This window comes from Macrobrachium rosenbergii, chromosome 28 (assembly GCF_040412425.1).
Source record: "Macrobrachium rosenbergii isolate ZJJX-2024 chromosome 28, ASM4041242v1, whole genome shotgun sequence".
In the NCBI taxonomy this organism is placed as follows: domain Eukaryota; kingdom Metazoa; phylum Arthropoda; class Malacostraca; order Decapoda; family Palaemonidae; genus Macrobrachium; species Macrobrachium rosenbergii.
In genome coordinates, this window is record NC_089768.1 from 15,252,507 (window position 1) to 15,266,530 (window position 14,024).

General features: G+C 39.5%; 2 protein-coding genes across 7 annotated transcripts in view; one reads left to right on the forward strand and one right to left on the reverse strand.

Moving 5' to 3' along the window:
• LOC136854066 (centrosomal protein of 112 kDa-like) overlaps nucleotides 1-2,772 on the forward strand; it is a 227,743-nt gene extending 224,971 nt beyond the window's left edge. For all 5 annotated transcript variants that reach the window (XM_067130181.1, XM_067130182.1, XM_067130183.1 and 2 more), the window contains one exon: nucleotides 2,637-2,772. In XM_067130181.1, coding sequence (XP_066986282.1) covers nucleotides 2,637-2,693 — 57 coding nt within the window. In that variant the 3' untranslated portion in view covers nucleotides 2,694-2,772. The remainder of the gene's footprint in view (nucleotides 1-2,636) is intronic.
• Nucleotides 2,773-7,154: 4,382 nt separating this feature from the next.
• Shark (SH2 ankyrin repeat kinase) overlaps nucleotides 7,155-14,024 on the reverse strand; it is a 65,112-nt gene continuing 58,242 nt past the window's right edge. For both annotated transcript variants that reach the window (XM_067130177.1, XM_067130178.1), the window contains one exon: nucleotides 7,155-7,642. In XM_067130177.1, coding sequence (XP_066986278.1) covers nucleotides 7,460-7,642 — 183 coding nt within the window. In that variant the 3' untranslated portion in view covers nucleotides 7,155-7,459. The remainder of the gene's footprint in view (nucleotides 7,643-14,024) is intronic.

A 14,024-nucleotide genomic window follows, 5' to 3' on the forward strand; every position in this document is an offset into this window, starting at 1 on the left:
ATTAGTCGTTACATAAAGTTTTATATATGGAAATGTGCGCAATTTCATGTAGAATACAACAGAAAATAACTAACGGTTGTAGCTTTTATCAGTTTTGAAATATTTTCATATAAATCACGATAACTGCCAAAATTTCAAGCTTCAGTCAACTTTAACTCGACCGAAATGGTAAAAAAACGCAATTATAAGCTAAAACTCTTACATTCTAGTAATATTCAATCATGTACCTTCATTTTGCAACAAACTGGAAATCTCTAGCACAATATTTCGATTTATGGTGAATTTCTGAAAAAAAAACTTTTTCCTTATGTCGGCGCATGGTAACTCGGCCAAACATCTCAGAAATTCTTTCGTCACGTTGTTGTAATGTTTGCATCGTTTTACATTAGTCGTTACATAAACTTTCATATATGAAAATGTGCGCAATTTCATGTAGAATACAACAGAAGATAGCTCATGGTTGTAGCTTTTATCAGCTTTGAAATATTTTCACATAAATCATGATAACTGCCAAAATTTCAACCTTCGGTCAACTTTAACTCACCGAAATGGTCAAAAAACGCAATTTTAAGCTAAAACTCTTACATTCTAGTAATATTCAATCGTTTACCTTCATTTTGCAATAAATTGGAAGTCTCTAGCACAATATTTCGATTTATGGTGAATTTTTGAAAAAAACTTTTTCCTTACGTCTGCGCAGTAACTCGGCCGAACATCTCAGAAATTCTTTTGTCTCGTTGTCGTAATATTTGCACCGTTTTATATTAGTCGTTACATAAAGTTTTATATATGAAAATGTGCGCAATTTCATGTACAATACAACAAAAATAACTCATGGTTGTAGCTGTTATCAGTTTTGAAATATTTTCATATAAATCACGATAAATAGAAAAAATTAGACTTTCGGTCAACTTTAACTCGACCGAAATGGTCGAAAACTGCAATTGTAAGCTAAAACACTTACAGTCTAGTAATATTCAATTAATTAGCTTCATTTTTCAACAAACGGGAAGTCTCTAGCACAATATTTCGATTTATGGTGAATTTTTGAAAAAAACATTTTTTTACGTCCGCTCGTTACGAATTCATGCATCATTTTGTGATAATATTTTCTCTGTGTTGCTTTGATTGTTTTACAATTTGTTATATACCAAAATCATCGCAATTTAGTGTACAATACAACTAAAAAAATTAACTCATTAGCTTTAACCGTTGTGCTTACAGCGCGATTTGTATACAATTATATAAGAGTTTTTTTTTTCGCTGTCATATATTCCAATATTTATATATGATAATGATATTTTTTTCATTTCTGATGGTTGCATACTAAACTTCAGGCAATGAAAAAAAGGAGCAAAAATGAACTCTTAATCTTAAAAACTAAGCGTGCTGTGATTTTTGAAAAAACTTTTTTTCCGCTTCGGCGCTAACTCACCAAACGCCGCTGGCATACGGGAGACGTTTTTGTAAATAGAGGCTCGGCGTTTAAGGGTTAATAGTCCCAGTCCTTCATGGACTCCAAAGCAGAAACACCTCCAGCCCATAGATTCTGAGTTATCCTCAAAAGATCCCACTTGACAAAACAAAGGTGTAAAACAGTGTGGTGAAAAATAGAAAAATGTAGGTAATTAAGCTTGATCAGCTACTTTTATACAGAGCCAAGTGATGAGACATTTATTGTGTTGCTCACTGATCCCCCTTTTTTTCCCCTATCCCCATACCAAGGGCTAGGAAATCTGGAATTATCTACTTCCCGATACTGTATGCTATGAAGACCTCAGTGGTGAGATCTTCACCTAATTTTACAGGGCCACTCCAATGGAGGTACCACTACAGTGTGCTTTGCATGGACCACTGTAGATGGTACTGAAGGTTCTTTGGAGTGTATCTTTGGCCCCAGCTACAATGCTTTCTGCCATTTACTTTTCAGCAATTCCCTATGGCCTTTTCCTGAATGACTTCAGCTTCTTTAACTTTTACCATGCTTCAGTTTTTACCTTTAACAAAGAATTTATTCTTAGGATAAGCTCTATGAGGTTAGAAATGATGCAGTGATTTCACTCTAGAATAATAATAATAATAATAATAATAATAATAATAATAATAATAATAATAATAATAATAATAGTAATAATAATCTTCAGAGTTTTCAAGTTCCTCAACTTACAGAAGATAGGAAAGTGCTGCATTTTTCAATAGTAAAACTGCTATTCTGATATTCATAGTAAAGTTACACAAACATGCCATGCCAAAATCAGTCTTTGCTCCAAAGCTATTCAGTCAATTAATTATACATTTTGTAAAAAAAAATATTAGCAATGTGGGAAACAAATGAAATAATGTGAAAGATTCACAGGAGACAAGTAACAAAGCTTCAATTACCCTTCTTGGAGATCTCAGGTTGTTTTAGCTAGTGGTGGATTGTTTTGGGTCTGGAATAATTACTATTCTACCAAACAGGACTCTCATTTTATTTGCTTTCTTCTCTGAAGGTAATTAGTTTTGTTCCAAAATCTTTATTGAAGTTATGTACTTAAAGTTTGTATTATGAAAAAGTTTTATTTATTTTATCATATCTAAATTAAAATTTTATCCAAAGTCAAAACAGATTTAGCCATTTAATTATTCTTTTGCAGGCAGTAAGAATTCTGAAGCTGAGGGTGAAGAAGTTAGAGGAAGAAAATGTTGTTTAACTTTATTTCAGGTAAATAAGAGTAATGGTATTGTATTCTTTTTTTAACAATTTTATTTTTATTAAAATAAAATAATCTTTCATTAGTTTTCATCAAGTCATATACATGTGTCAGTGTACAAGACAAACAGTTCTTAAGGGAATACAAACCATCGCCTTTTATGTAGAGTATTTCTTAGCATGAGCTGAAATCAGTCATTGAAACTTTGTAATGGCACATAACTGGAGTTAGATGGGTACTCCCACTCACCTGACATCACTGTAGAGTGGGGACATCTTGCTATAGTCTTGCCAGTTCCTAAGTTGAAGCTTTTTTCACTACTTTGCGTAAGTACAGTATGGCAACTTTCTCTGTGAATCATGGATGTGGGGGGCATTACCAATATGTGATTGCTTTATGTCCTCTGAGTCTGTGGTTTCCCACTGTTATTGTTCCCTCTGTAGTAGGACCTGAAATCCTGATCTTTCCTGCTAGAAGTGTTCAAGGTGGTTCCCCTTGTAGTGGAAAAAGTTTGGAAACGAGTTAGGAGGATAAACAGTGTTTGCCAGTGACTTCCCCTGGACACTTCCAAATCTGTTTAGTTGCCTTCCCTCACCCTACTTCTTCCAAGTATACACCTCTGACCTTGTCCAAGGGTGGTATGAACAGGAGCTGGATGATCAGCATGTGCTGTCTTCTAGTAACGAGTCATTCAGGATGTTGAGCATTCCTTCAGTATGACTGATGCAAGAGAGTACCTTTCCCCCTCACTCCCCTACTAGGTTGGCTGCTGAAGTTATGATGACTGTTCAAGTCCTTGCAGGAGATATGTCCTTCCCTGGGTATTTCACGGAGCCCATTTTTTGCTTTTCTAGACCATTTAGCTTTGGCTGAGTTTGCAGGATCTCTGTCTGCTGTTGCTGCATTTGCCAAGGAGCTCAACCTGTTGAGCCTATGGTAGTGTTTGGCATGCTTACCCATGGATGCCCCCACAGCATCAACCCCAGTCGATGGTCCATTGATGTCTGGTGGTCCATTGATGTCTGTTTTCATTGCCTCAACCAGTTCCCATGCACCATTAGAGAGTAAAACACATAAGTAAGGTGGAGAAGCAGAGGTGGACTTCTTCCTCCTCCTCCTCCTCCTCCTCCTCTTCCTCATCTTCTTCTGTCCCTTCTTTCTCTCACAGGAAGAAGAAGATAAGATCCAAGAAACCTCTTCAGGTAGAAGCAGATAACCCTGGAAGTCTGTCATTGAGGATGTCATAATTGGAGAATGTTATGATGAAGATAATTGGTTCATTAACTAAAAAACTCTCCCTGGAAACAACTTGTCCTGCTGGTGCCACAGGGCCTAACAAGCATGAATTCAACCACCTGAGGGTTAATTCTCCTTAATGAAAAACTTATGAATATTGTTGGACACCTCCATGAACCTGCTATTAAAACTGTTGATGTTTAGATTATATCTAAATAATTACTAGTATAGATTAAGCATATCCGAAAAGGCACAAACATTAACTTGGGTAGTTTTACCATACATGGCATCTTATATTCTTTAAAGTAATCTTCCTGAGCGGATACTAATCGTATTTCATTAGCTGATACTAATCTTTTTCATTAAGTGCCTCCCTATTATAATGTCCATTGGAAAGGGAGATTTTAGATGCACCTTCCATTAAGTCTATAGTCATGCAAAGGCAAAAAGATGATGGAAAAAGTTAATAAGCCCAATTGCTTTGGGTATAGCCTATAAATGATGGATTGACCAGAGGTGCTGTGGAATGTTCTCCAATTCTTGAATGACTACTTGACTGGGCATATAATTCATTAATTTGCTGTGAAGATGCAAATTCCAAGAGAAAACAATCTTTAATATAGAATTTTAAAAAGTAGCTGTAGCAAGGCTTCTAAAGACCAGGGAGATGGCCTATATTAAAGGCTTAATAGTTTTCCTATGAAGTTGTTTTTACGGTCCAAATGGGTGGCATAAGCATTCAGGTTTTGTGTAAGGAAAGTTTGTTCCTACATTTCAAAGATTGGCAAAACTGACAAACCCTCATCATGTCTACGGAATTAAAGGAAATCCACTGTATGGGATGATGGATGGATGTATGGAATTTAGGGACATAGCCCAAGCACCGGGACCTTATGGTACAGGCTTGATTAGTGCCAAAGTTGCTGCACCAGACACAGAGTTCTCTGTTCTGTCTTGTATAGCTGTACTGTGGAACCTCTAAACGGTTTAGAGATTGCATGGTAGCTTTTTCCAAATATTCTTGTCTCTCAAGATATTGCTGGATTACTCCCACACATTAAGATCCATCATATCTAGGCACTGATGGTACAAAAGTTTATTCCAGTTGAGAAGTTGTTTCATCACAAATAATTTACTTTGCAATAATCTCATAAGTGTCCATGCAAACTTTCAGAGCCCCCATAGAAAAAGGAGGGAATCTTCTAGCTCTAGCTGGCAGTCCATGCATCCTGCCTTTGCCAGCCCTTTATATTGTCAGAATAATGATTGCATTTGTTTGTCTGCCATGATATAGACATCGAACAAACTGTGTTTCCCATTGTATATTTATCATTGAACAATCATGGTTTTGTCATTTAGTGTATTTACTCACATTCTGTTTCGGGAGGTTTCAAATAGCTGTGTGATGCCTTTGTTTTTTTCTGGGAATGAAGTTTCTTCACTACAATTCCTGGCCTCTAAGTTACCACTTCCTTTGTATCAGCTGTTTTGCTCCTTGTGATTTTGGAGGACTTTCCATAATTTGGTATAGGTATTTATATTTAACAGTTTGTTATTATGCACTAGCTATTCTAACATGTTTGTAAAATTTGTATCTATTTTTTTACTTTAATCTCATACTATGCTTTACAGGAGTAAGTCTTTCTTTACTTGAATCTAAACCATTTCCAGTATTATGTACTGTTTGGCTTTGCTTCTTCCTGAGTATATTTCTGTTAAAACAGCTAAAAGCCTACTATATTTACAAGTATTAAGCGCAGTATTTAACTATATATATCCGTTATAAAAAAAAACCTCATTAATATTAGTTAGCCTTATTTCATGTGAAACTTTAGACATGCTTCCCCTGATGCCACTCTCATGACTTCAACCCTCAATGCTTGTGGACTACCACCAGTCACTAGTTGCATGCTTTTTACTCTTGGGTCTTGGTGAAGAACTGGTCCTCTCCTTCAAAACTTGTGTTGCACAAAAGTTTCTAGCAGTGTGGCCAGTGTTTGCTGTGCTAATGTTACTCTAGACTTGCTTCTTCTGTAATGTACTTGCCTCTGTCCACTCACCAGCCACCTGTGCCCTCTACCTCTGGAATTAGTGGCATGATTGACCCATCTGGCTATAGTGGCACACTCCTCACCTAAGCTTATTTTTACACCTGCCATGACCAGTGCGCACAGCCCATCTGGAGGGAGTGGCACATGTTTCCTTTTCTGGACAACCCAACTGGATACAGTCATGCTCATGGCTCGAGTGGCTTGCATGGCTTACTTATCCGCAGCCACAACTCTGCCTGTGTGCCTTTCCACAACTCATCTGTTACCAGAAAGGATATTTCTTCTGCCGAAAGGCACATATCGATTGCCAGGAATTCAGTTTCAAGCTTCTTCATGTCAATTGCCAGGGATTCAAATTCAACACCTGCTTCAACCTTATTACAGGTGAGGGCAACTAGTATTCAATTTCGGCAAATTATATTATTTTGGACTTGTCAGCAGTTTGCACAGAGAGTGTCAGCAAGCAAGTACCTAACTCTCTGAGGGAGGTCTTTTCAAGGAGAATGTTCTGTAGAAAAGAAATCCCTGGGCTCTTTCTTTAAATACAGAATGTACAACCTGTAAGCCTCTTTGCTACTAAAGAGTGCAGGTGAACTGGCTTGTGAACTTCCTCTCCAAAGAAAAGGTGTGGTTGTCAGTGCCTGAAGTGGATAAAAGAGAATTCCAAATTAATTTGCTCAAGCAGATAATGTGACTTCTCTCCTTAGCTTCTGAGGAGCTGGTTCACATATAAGGACTGGATATCCCGTAGAACTAGCAATAACATAGATCTTGCTCAGATGTAATAATCATCGACTTGGAAGAGGGACAACAAATGTCATTCAACCCAGTTTAAGCAATCAAGTTGTACACAAACTATGACAGTAATATGTGATGGAACCTGCATTCATTCATAAAATCATTTTGGGTTTATTATGTAGGAATCCACTTTGAAAAGTCACCATCCTTGAGGAATGTGGATGCTTGGAGTTTTGAATGCATTGTTTATCTGATGAATATTTTATTTTAAATAAAATTACCTTTGGCTAAATAAAGTATTATCATCTTGATGTAAGGTCAGTCATCCCTCTTTTGTTTGACCATTTCATAATATCTGTGTCCCAGGGCCTACATTGTTAACATTAATACAAATCCTCCCTAGTAAAAATAATCTTGAAAAAAATACTCATTCCTATCAAAGCATCAATTTTATTGGCAAAAGTAAAAAAATTAGTTATGAATCATAAAACTGGATTATTTGATCAACAATACATAATTATTTTGTCCTCTAAATAAATCATTTCATGTATATATTCACATACCAGATCAACAATGTAATATATAACAAATAAGAAATACTGTTCTGTCATATATGGAATCCAGGCTCTTTAATTATACAGTATACGTCAAAATCTAATTACTGAACTTGAGACTCATCAGTTTCATTATTGCACAATCCAAAGTATATTTTTTCTCGACGGTGTCTAAAGATCTTGAGATTCACTTGAAATATGGCTTAATGTTTGCATACTCGGGCTTTGTCCTGAACAACGTAGCCAACTCCTTGAAAGATGGTCTGGAACGAGGCTTATACCTCCAGCATTGCAACATCAAATTAAACACTGAGTCCGGGCATTTTTCTGGTTTAGGAAGCCTCTCATTTTTCTCAAGTAACTCAATAACCTAGGAGGAAAAGGTACAATTTTTTACTTTAATGTGTACAGTACACACTGATGTAAAAATAACAAATTTATAATTTCTTGGAAATTGGTAAATGACAACAACAAGCATTCTATCAGAGGACACGAAGACAGTCAAAATTCTGGCAAGTTATTGGGTTAGTAAGAAACTCAAATTTGAGGTAATTTGTATCCTAGGTATACAAACCATAGCCTTTCATATATGGAGTAATCTTCCAGGCAAGCACTGGGCCAGCCATGTACTGACTAAACAAGAGTGGCACCCAGGTGGAGGTGGGTGAGACGGGATGCCCTTTCTCACCCAACCAATACTATCCACTGTATTTTCAACCCAAATTCAGAATGAAAAACTGAAGGGAAAAACAGAGAAGGGTGGAAGAGGTAGGTTACTTCCAATAAGAAAGGCTACAGTTTGTATACCAAACAACAGGGACAGGAACACTATGCCTTTCATACATGGAGACTCACTACTCTACTTAGAAGGGAGGTAGTACCCACAGCTAAGATTAAGCAACTTCGCAGGCAACATGAAGTGTCACAGTGCAAAAAAAAAAGGCACCATCCCCACTCTGCTAGTACCATCTCAAAGGGTGGATTGGTGCTACTCTGCTGGGACTGCTCTGTGGGCTGGCAGTGCTGCTCCTCTGACACTGCACTGGAGGGTGGGGCAGTTCTTCCCTGTATGCCTGTTTATCATGTTAAGGACTAGTCCTGACGAACTTGGTTGCCCTATGTGGAGGAAGCAAACAGTCTTTTGGCAGCCCTTTATTATGGATAAGAAGGATCTACCTTGGCCCCCTTCTTATTACAGAGGGATGACAAGGGCTCACATTCTAGGTTAGTAGGACAGGCTCATAGTGCCTCTTACCTGCACTCAATCAGGACTAGTTTGTACTATGGCACAAATCTTTGCAGGCATGAGTCACCGTGGGTGAGAGAATGGGTTGGTGCACACAACACCTCTCTACTCTGGTGCACACACTAACCAAAGCACCTGAATGAGCGATGTAATGCCTGGACACGGTCACAAGACTTGTGGCCAACAACCCTCAAGTAGAATGAGGAGAAGGTAGTCTGATGGTGCCAGACTACCACACTCATTACCTGCTGGACTGAGAAGTTCTGGAAGGTGAGAGAGAGCTCAATGTCCCTAATGTCGTGAGCTTGTGGGTGGGTTGGAGGGTCCTACGTATTATCACTGGACTCTTACACTTTGGAGATTGCCTCCCTTAGCCAGATGGTGTTTGGATAACTCCTTCTTGTGATGTTTTGTACTCATAAAAAGGCCCTTGGGACTATGGTGTGAGGTTCTTCATTCTTCTCAAGTAATATTTATAGCATGAACTTGCACAGCAGCAATTTATCTGGCTCCCCACCAACAAATTCTTGAGGGGAGGGAATCAAGAAACTCTCAAACCTTGGTTTATAACTGATGAATTAGTGCCTTGGTCACAAATTCTAGGATGAAGAGAACAAGAGACAAAGTCAAAAGAAAGGGTTCTTAGACAACTCTTTCTAGCGCTCATCAGTACCAATGAAAGACTTAAGCTACCATTCCTATTGAGGGACAATAAAATGAGAGCAATCTCCATCCTACCAAAAGCCAAATATGATACAGCAAGCCAAAAGACTTGCCCAAACATATGCCAAAGCCAGTGAAGAACAGTCTAAGGGTAAAATTATTCTGTCCAACAGCAGAACAGAGCCTTGCAAAATCCTAAGTTCTTAGTGATTTAAGCACCATGAGTTGCTTGGAACCAAGGTTCCCAAGAGATGCAGACTGTGCAACACCAGAATAGTAAACTCCACCAAAGAGGAGAGGACTAACCCAATCAGGTAAAGAATACACATGCAAACCTTAGCCTTTATGTCACAAACTGAAAGGGACCCGACTTGTTTAAGGTAAAAGGAGAAGTTCGCAAGCTGCTGAATACAAGCTCTGAGCAGAGAGGCTACCTATTCTATGATAATAATCATAGAAAACATTTCCTCCCCCCACCTTAGTGCAAGTTTGCCAAAAAGCTACGAGGTACACAAATTCTCTGCTATCCTGCAATATAACTCAATCTCTCAGGAGCTGCTAGAGAGTTCCTGCATAAAGTTACAGGAGAGTACTGTTCAATGTAAAAGGCAAACGAGAAGCCGACAAGGGAATAGGGCTGGGTCATTCTCATGGTGCTTTGATTAGAGAAACGGCCTATTGGAAAACCACTCTGCCAGAGGGCAACAAGGAACTGCCAGTACCAAGCAAAGAAGAAGGAATGAGAAACAGGTTGCATTGATTTTATCACTTATACTACAGTATAAGGTCTATATATTTATAACCGTAGTAAAATCAATGTGTCCTTCCTTAGAATACTGTTCTCCGGTGTTGATGTCTGCCTCTGCCAGAGATTTATCTTTTAGATGGAGTGGTTCATGATGGTAAGTTTCTGTTTCCTAATAGTAGCAGTTATGACTTGGACCATCAACAGATAGTCCCTTTTATCATGTTTTCATAAGTTTTATTTTAACAGAGATCTTTCACATTTACACTTGATCCCTGATCCCCTTTACCTGCCGAGAGTAACCAGATTAGCTTGACAGCAGCACCAATATGCAGTAAATGTGACTTGTTGATATTGCAGTAAATGTGACTTGTTGTCGAACTTCTCAGTTCCAGAGGTCCTTTATTCCTCACACCATTGGACTGTGGAACAGCCTCCCAGAGGATGTCGTGCAATTGGAACTTCAGAAGTTCAAGTGAAGATGCAATGCACTACTAACCTAATACTATTTTCCTTGCATTTTAATCCAATTTTATCTATTAATTTATTTCTTCTATTAATTTATTAATTTATTTTTTCTTTTCTTAATAAGTGAGATTTCTTTCTGTATTTCCCTTTACCTCCTCTTACTTCTTCCTAACAAACACCTTTTCTTTGGAAGCTTGAACTTCATGTCAATGGCCCCTTTGGTGGGCTTGTTCCATATGAATAGGTTTAATCTTTTGAATAAAATAAAATAAAAAGCCAAGTAGAATGGTGCAGTGCAGATGACATGTGCCCAAAAGGCACACACCTGAGATCAAAGCTCATCCCACCTGTGTGCTGCCCCCTTCTAACCTTATGAAACCGAAGCAATGTAAAAGGCGGAGAATAAGGAATCCCTTAACAAAGGTTTCTGTCACCACAGAAAAGCAAAAACCTCCCTAATGCTTACTTTAAAAGGAAGAATGATAAGAAGTCTGAATCAGCATTTCAGGGCTGTATCAGACACAAAAACAAACATGAAGGAATCATACAAGTGATACAAGATGCCTTGTGGTGACAAAAGACCTAGGAATACCTGCCAAGGCCAAGAAGGCTGTTTATGTGAGGACAGAAACTGCCAATATTATTAACATAAGAGGCCATCTAAGGGGCACTTTCCCTGCTGTGGGTTAGTAAGCTCAGGTACTTGACCTGTTGGGGACAAGGTTGAACTTCACTTGACTAATCACAAACCTTCAACTGTGACAAAAATTATGAGGAGCCAATCAATATCTTTAGGATTCATACCCTTAAAGGTACTACAACTCAGTAACTTGAGGGTAGTTGAGGTACTACCCACAGTTATAAAGAATGGGAACTTCAAGTACTCATCCTTCAGTTCTTGCACAAGTAAGAAATCCCCTCTCTCTTTGATGGGTACTCGAGGTATACCTATAAAAAATACTAGTAAAAGTGGGTTTGCAATACAAACTAGGTAGGGAAGAGGTTGACCATTGTTCTCTAACCCCTGGACATGTTCCCTAACAGGTAACGCAACCATTAGACCAAGGAACTGGTACAAAAATTCCAACAGCGCTTTTCTCCAAAATTGCTTCTGCCCGTTGACAAGACCGAGGCATATGCAAATCCTGAGAAAGGCGAGAAATTTGGTTTGTCTGGTGTATTAAGGAGGGGTGGAAAAATTTGTAACACGGAAGCCCCTAGCTGTCCTAAGAACTTTAAAAAAATTGATCTGCTCCCTCTACCTGCTACTGTAGGTGAGAGAGGTCACCCTCCATTGTGGTATCAGAAGAGGGGACTGGCCAATCTCAGCTACCCCTCCATCCTTCTTCCCCTCTATTTCAAACCTGGCATGCCAGAGGGAGATAGTAAAAAGAGTAGGGAGGATTGGCTTCATATCTGCCCAACACTGAACCCTGACACAAGAAGCGACTCATACTCAAATCGTTTCAAGAAAGGAGAAAGACAGACACACTACCTCTCATATGGAGAACCGAGAAAGAAAGACAAACTATCTCTCATATGGAGAACCAATTCCAACCAGTGGAACATCACTTAAAAGTGCCATGGAGGAGGATTCTACCCTTTAATTCCAATCATCTCCTTAATTGCTGTTTCAAACTAGATGAAATGCCCAAAATGCTATAGACCATTAGAGCAATAAAAATGGGTTAAACCACTAAATGGTCTAGATTAAAGTTATAGAAACAGTCAACAACACTGCAAATATTACTACAGTGAATGGAAACTGCTCTACATAACCTCTATGAACAGGAGAACGATAAACAGCCAACAGACTGGTTCAAACACCACCAAAGGTGCAACCTCCTGTGCAAACACCTCCTCTGGCGTGAAAATGGCAACTTCCTCTGGTGTGAAAATGGCGGGGACAAAGTTTGTATAGTCCTCTGAAAACAAAGGCACTTCCTGACCATAGATCAGGGTGTTAACCTCCTCCATACACCACACCCTAACTGTGACTGACACCAAGCCCAGATGGGCCTCTGGAGTATACCAAAGGTCAATTCAATATGTGAGACCGAGGGCGTGAATGAAGTTGTAATCACATCCCTAAGATATTTCTCTCACAACGAGAAAAAACTCAAAAGAATTGCAACCCCCACTCAGAAAAAATCTAGAAAAACTGGATCATCCAATCCCTGGAGGCCCACACTGCTCTTCCTTCAACCAATGGAGACCTAATAGAACTCTGCTTCCTAGGGCATTCTCAACTCCAAACTGAACCAGATGTCTCACACTGGAGAACATACAAGCTGTGGCAGAGCCATTGTCAGAACCCTGTCCAAACTTAAAAGCCTGCTGCCCCCTTGCTTCAAAACTTGGTAAAGCAAGAAAGAAGGAAAGGAACAAGCCCTGAAACTACTGCAGCTCCCCGACCTGCTGCGTGGCTAGCCATGCCCACTAAAAGTGGAAAAGTTCAAAGAACTCTCCATAGAGAAGGATTGCTTGGCCCATGCATGCTCTGGACAGCTCAAACATATCAAGAATGCAAATGATGCAGGCTCACCCAAAAAAATCTGCCAAAGAAGGCTGGGAGGGAGAAACTTCCCCACTGCCAGTGCGAAATTGGTCTGCAGACCAGGCACATGACTAGTAAACGGTTTAAGCAAACCTCACATTGAGCGGGTTGCGCAAACCTCTCTGTGTGTAACCCCATCGAGCCACATTGAAAAGACACCCTCGGTTCAACAGGTCCATCTTGATCAGACCATGGAAGAATCAACAGAGTAATTAATTATTTTCCACTGCTAGCAATAAAACCCGATCCTCAGACTTGGTACATGGATAGTGAATGGGCTCCCTCCGGCTCCACAAGCCTCTATGTGCAACTCTGAAAAGTCATGATGAGATGGGGGGAAGATTTGTGCACCAAGCAAACAAGCTGAACAGCCTTGATTCCATGTGAGCCCAAGAGCGCACCATGAGATGAAACAGGAGCAGACCCTGAGTCTCAGCAGACTGGCACTGCAGTGTCAACCTCACTTGGAAAAGCTGATCATCACCACTAACTGTGCACCCCCGCCCTCCCCAAATGGGGGAAAATGCATAGAAGCCTATCAAGACTTCTTACATAAGGACTTGACTTTTCTATCTCAATGCCTACATGTGCAGGAAATAAGAGTGGAGTTGAGGTGAAGGTAGACCATGATGGAAGACAACAAAGAGGAGTGCTAACAGGTCTCCTAGCCTTCCCTCCGCTGTCCTTACTTGCCTTGCACACAGGGCTGCACTAGTCAGGAACCAAGTGCTTACATCACACCCATTGGAGGAAGCTCACCAGGGAGTACTACTGCAACCAGAAAACCCTTTTCCAGTGCAGCAATCAACAAAGCTGAGACCATTGTAATCATGAGTAACTACCTCTGAAGACTGAGTGCCTTACAGACACCTGAGAAGTTAATATTATTAGCAAATAAGTCTGAGAATGACAGCTGCTGATGAACCTTCATTAGAAGGTACGACATTCCTGGCAAAAAATTATTACAAGGTCAACCATGCCCTAAATCATAGTTGGTTTCGTCTGGTCTCCATCAAGAATTAACAAAGAGCACGAAAGCACCGACAACAATAGCACCTTCAAGGACAAAAAAG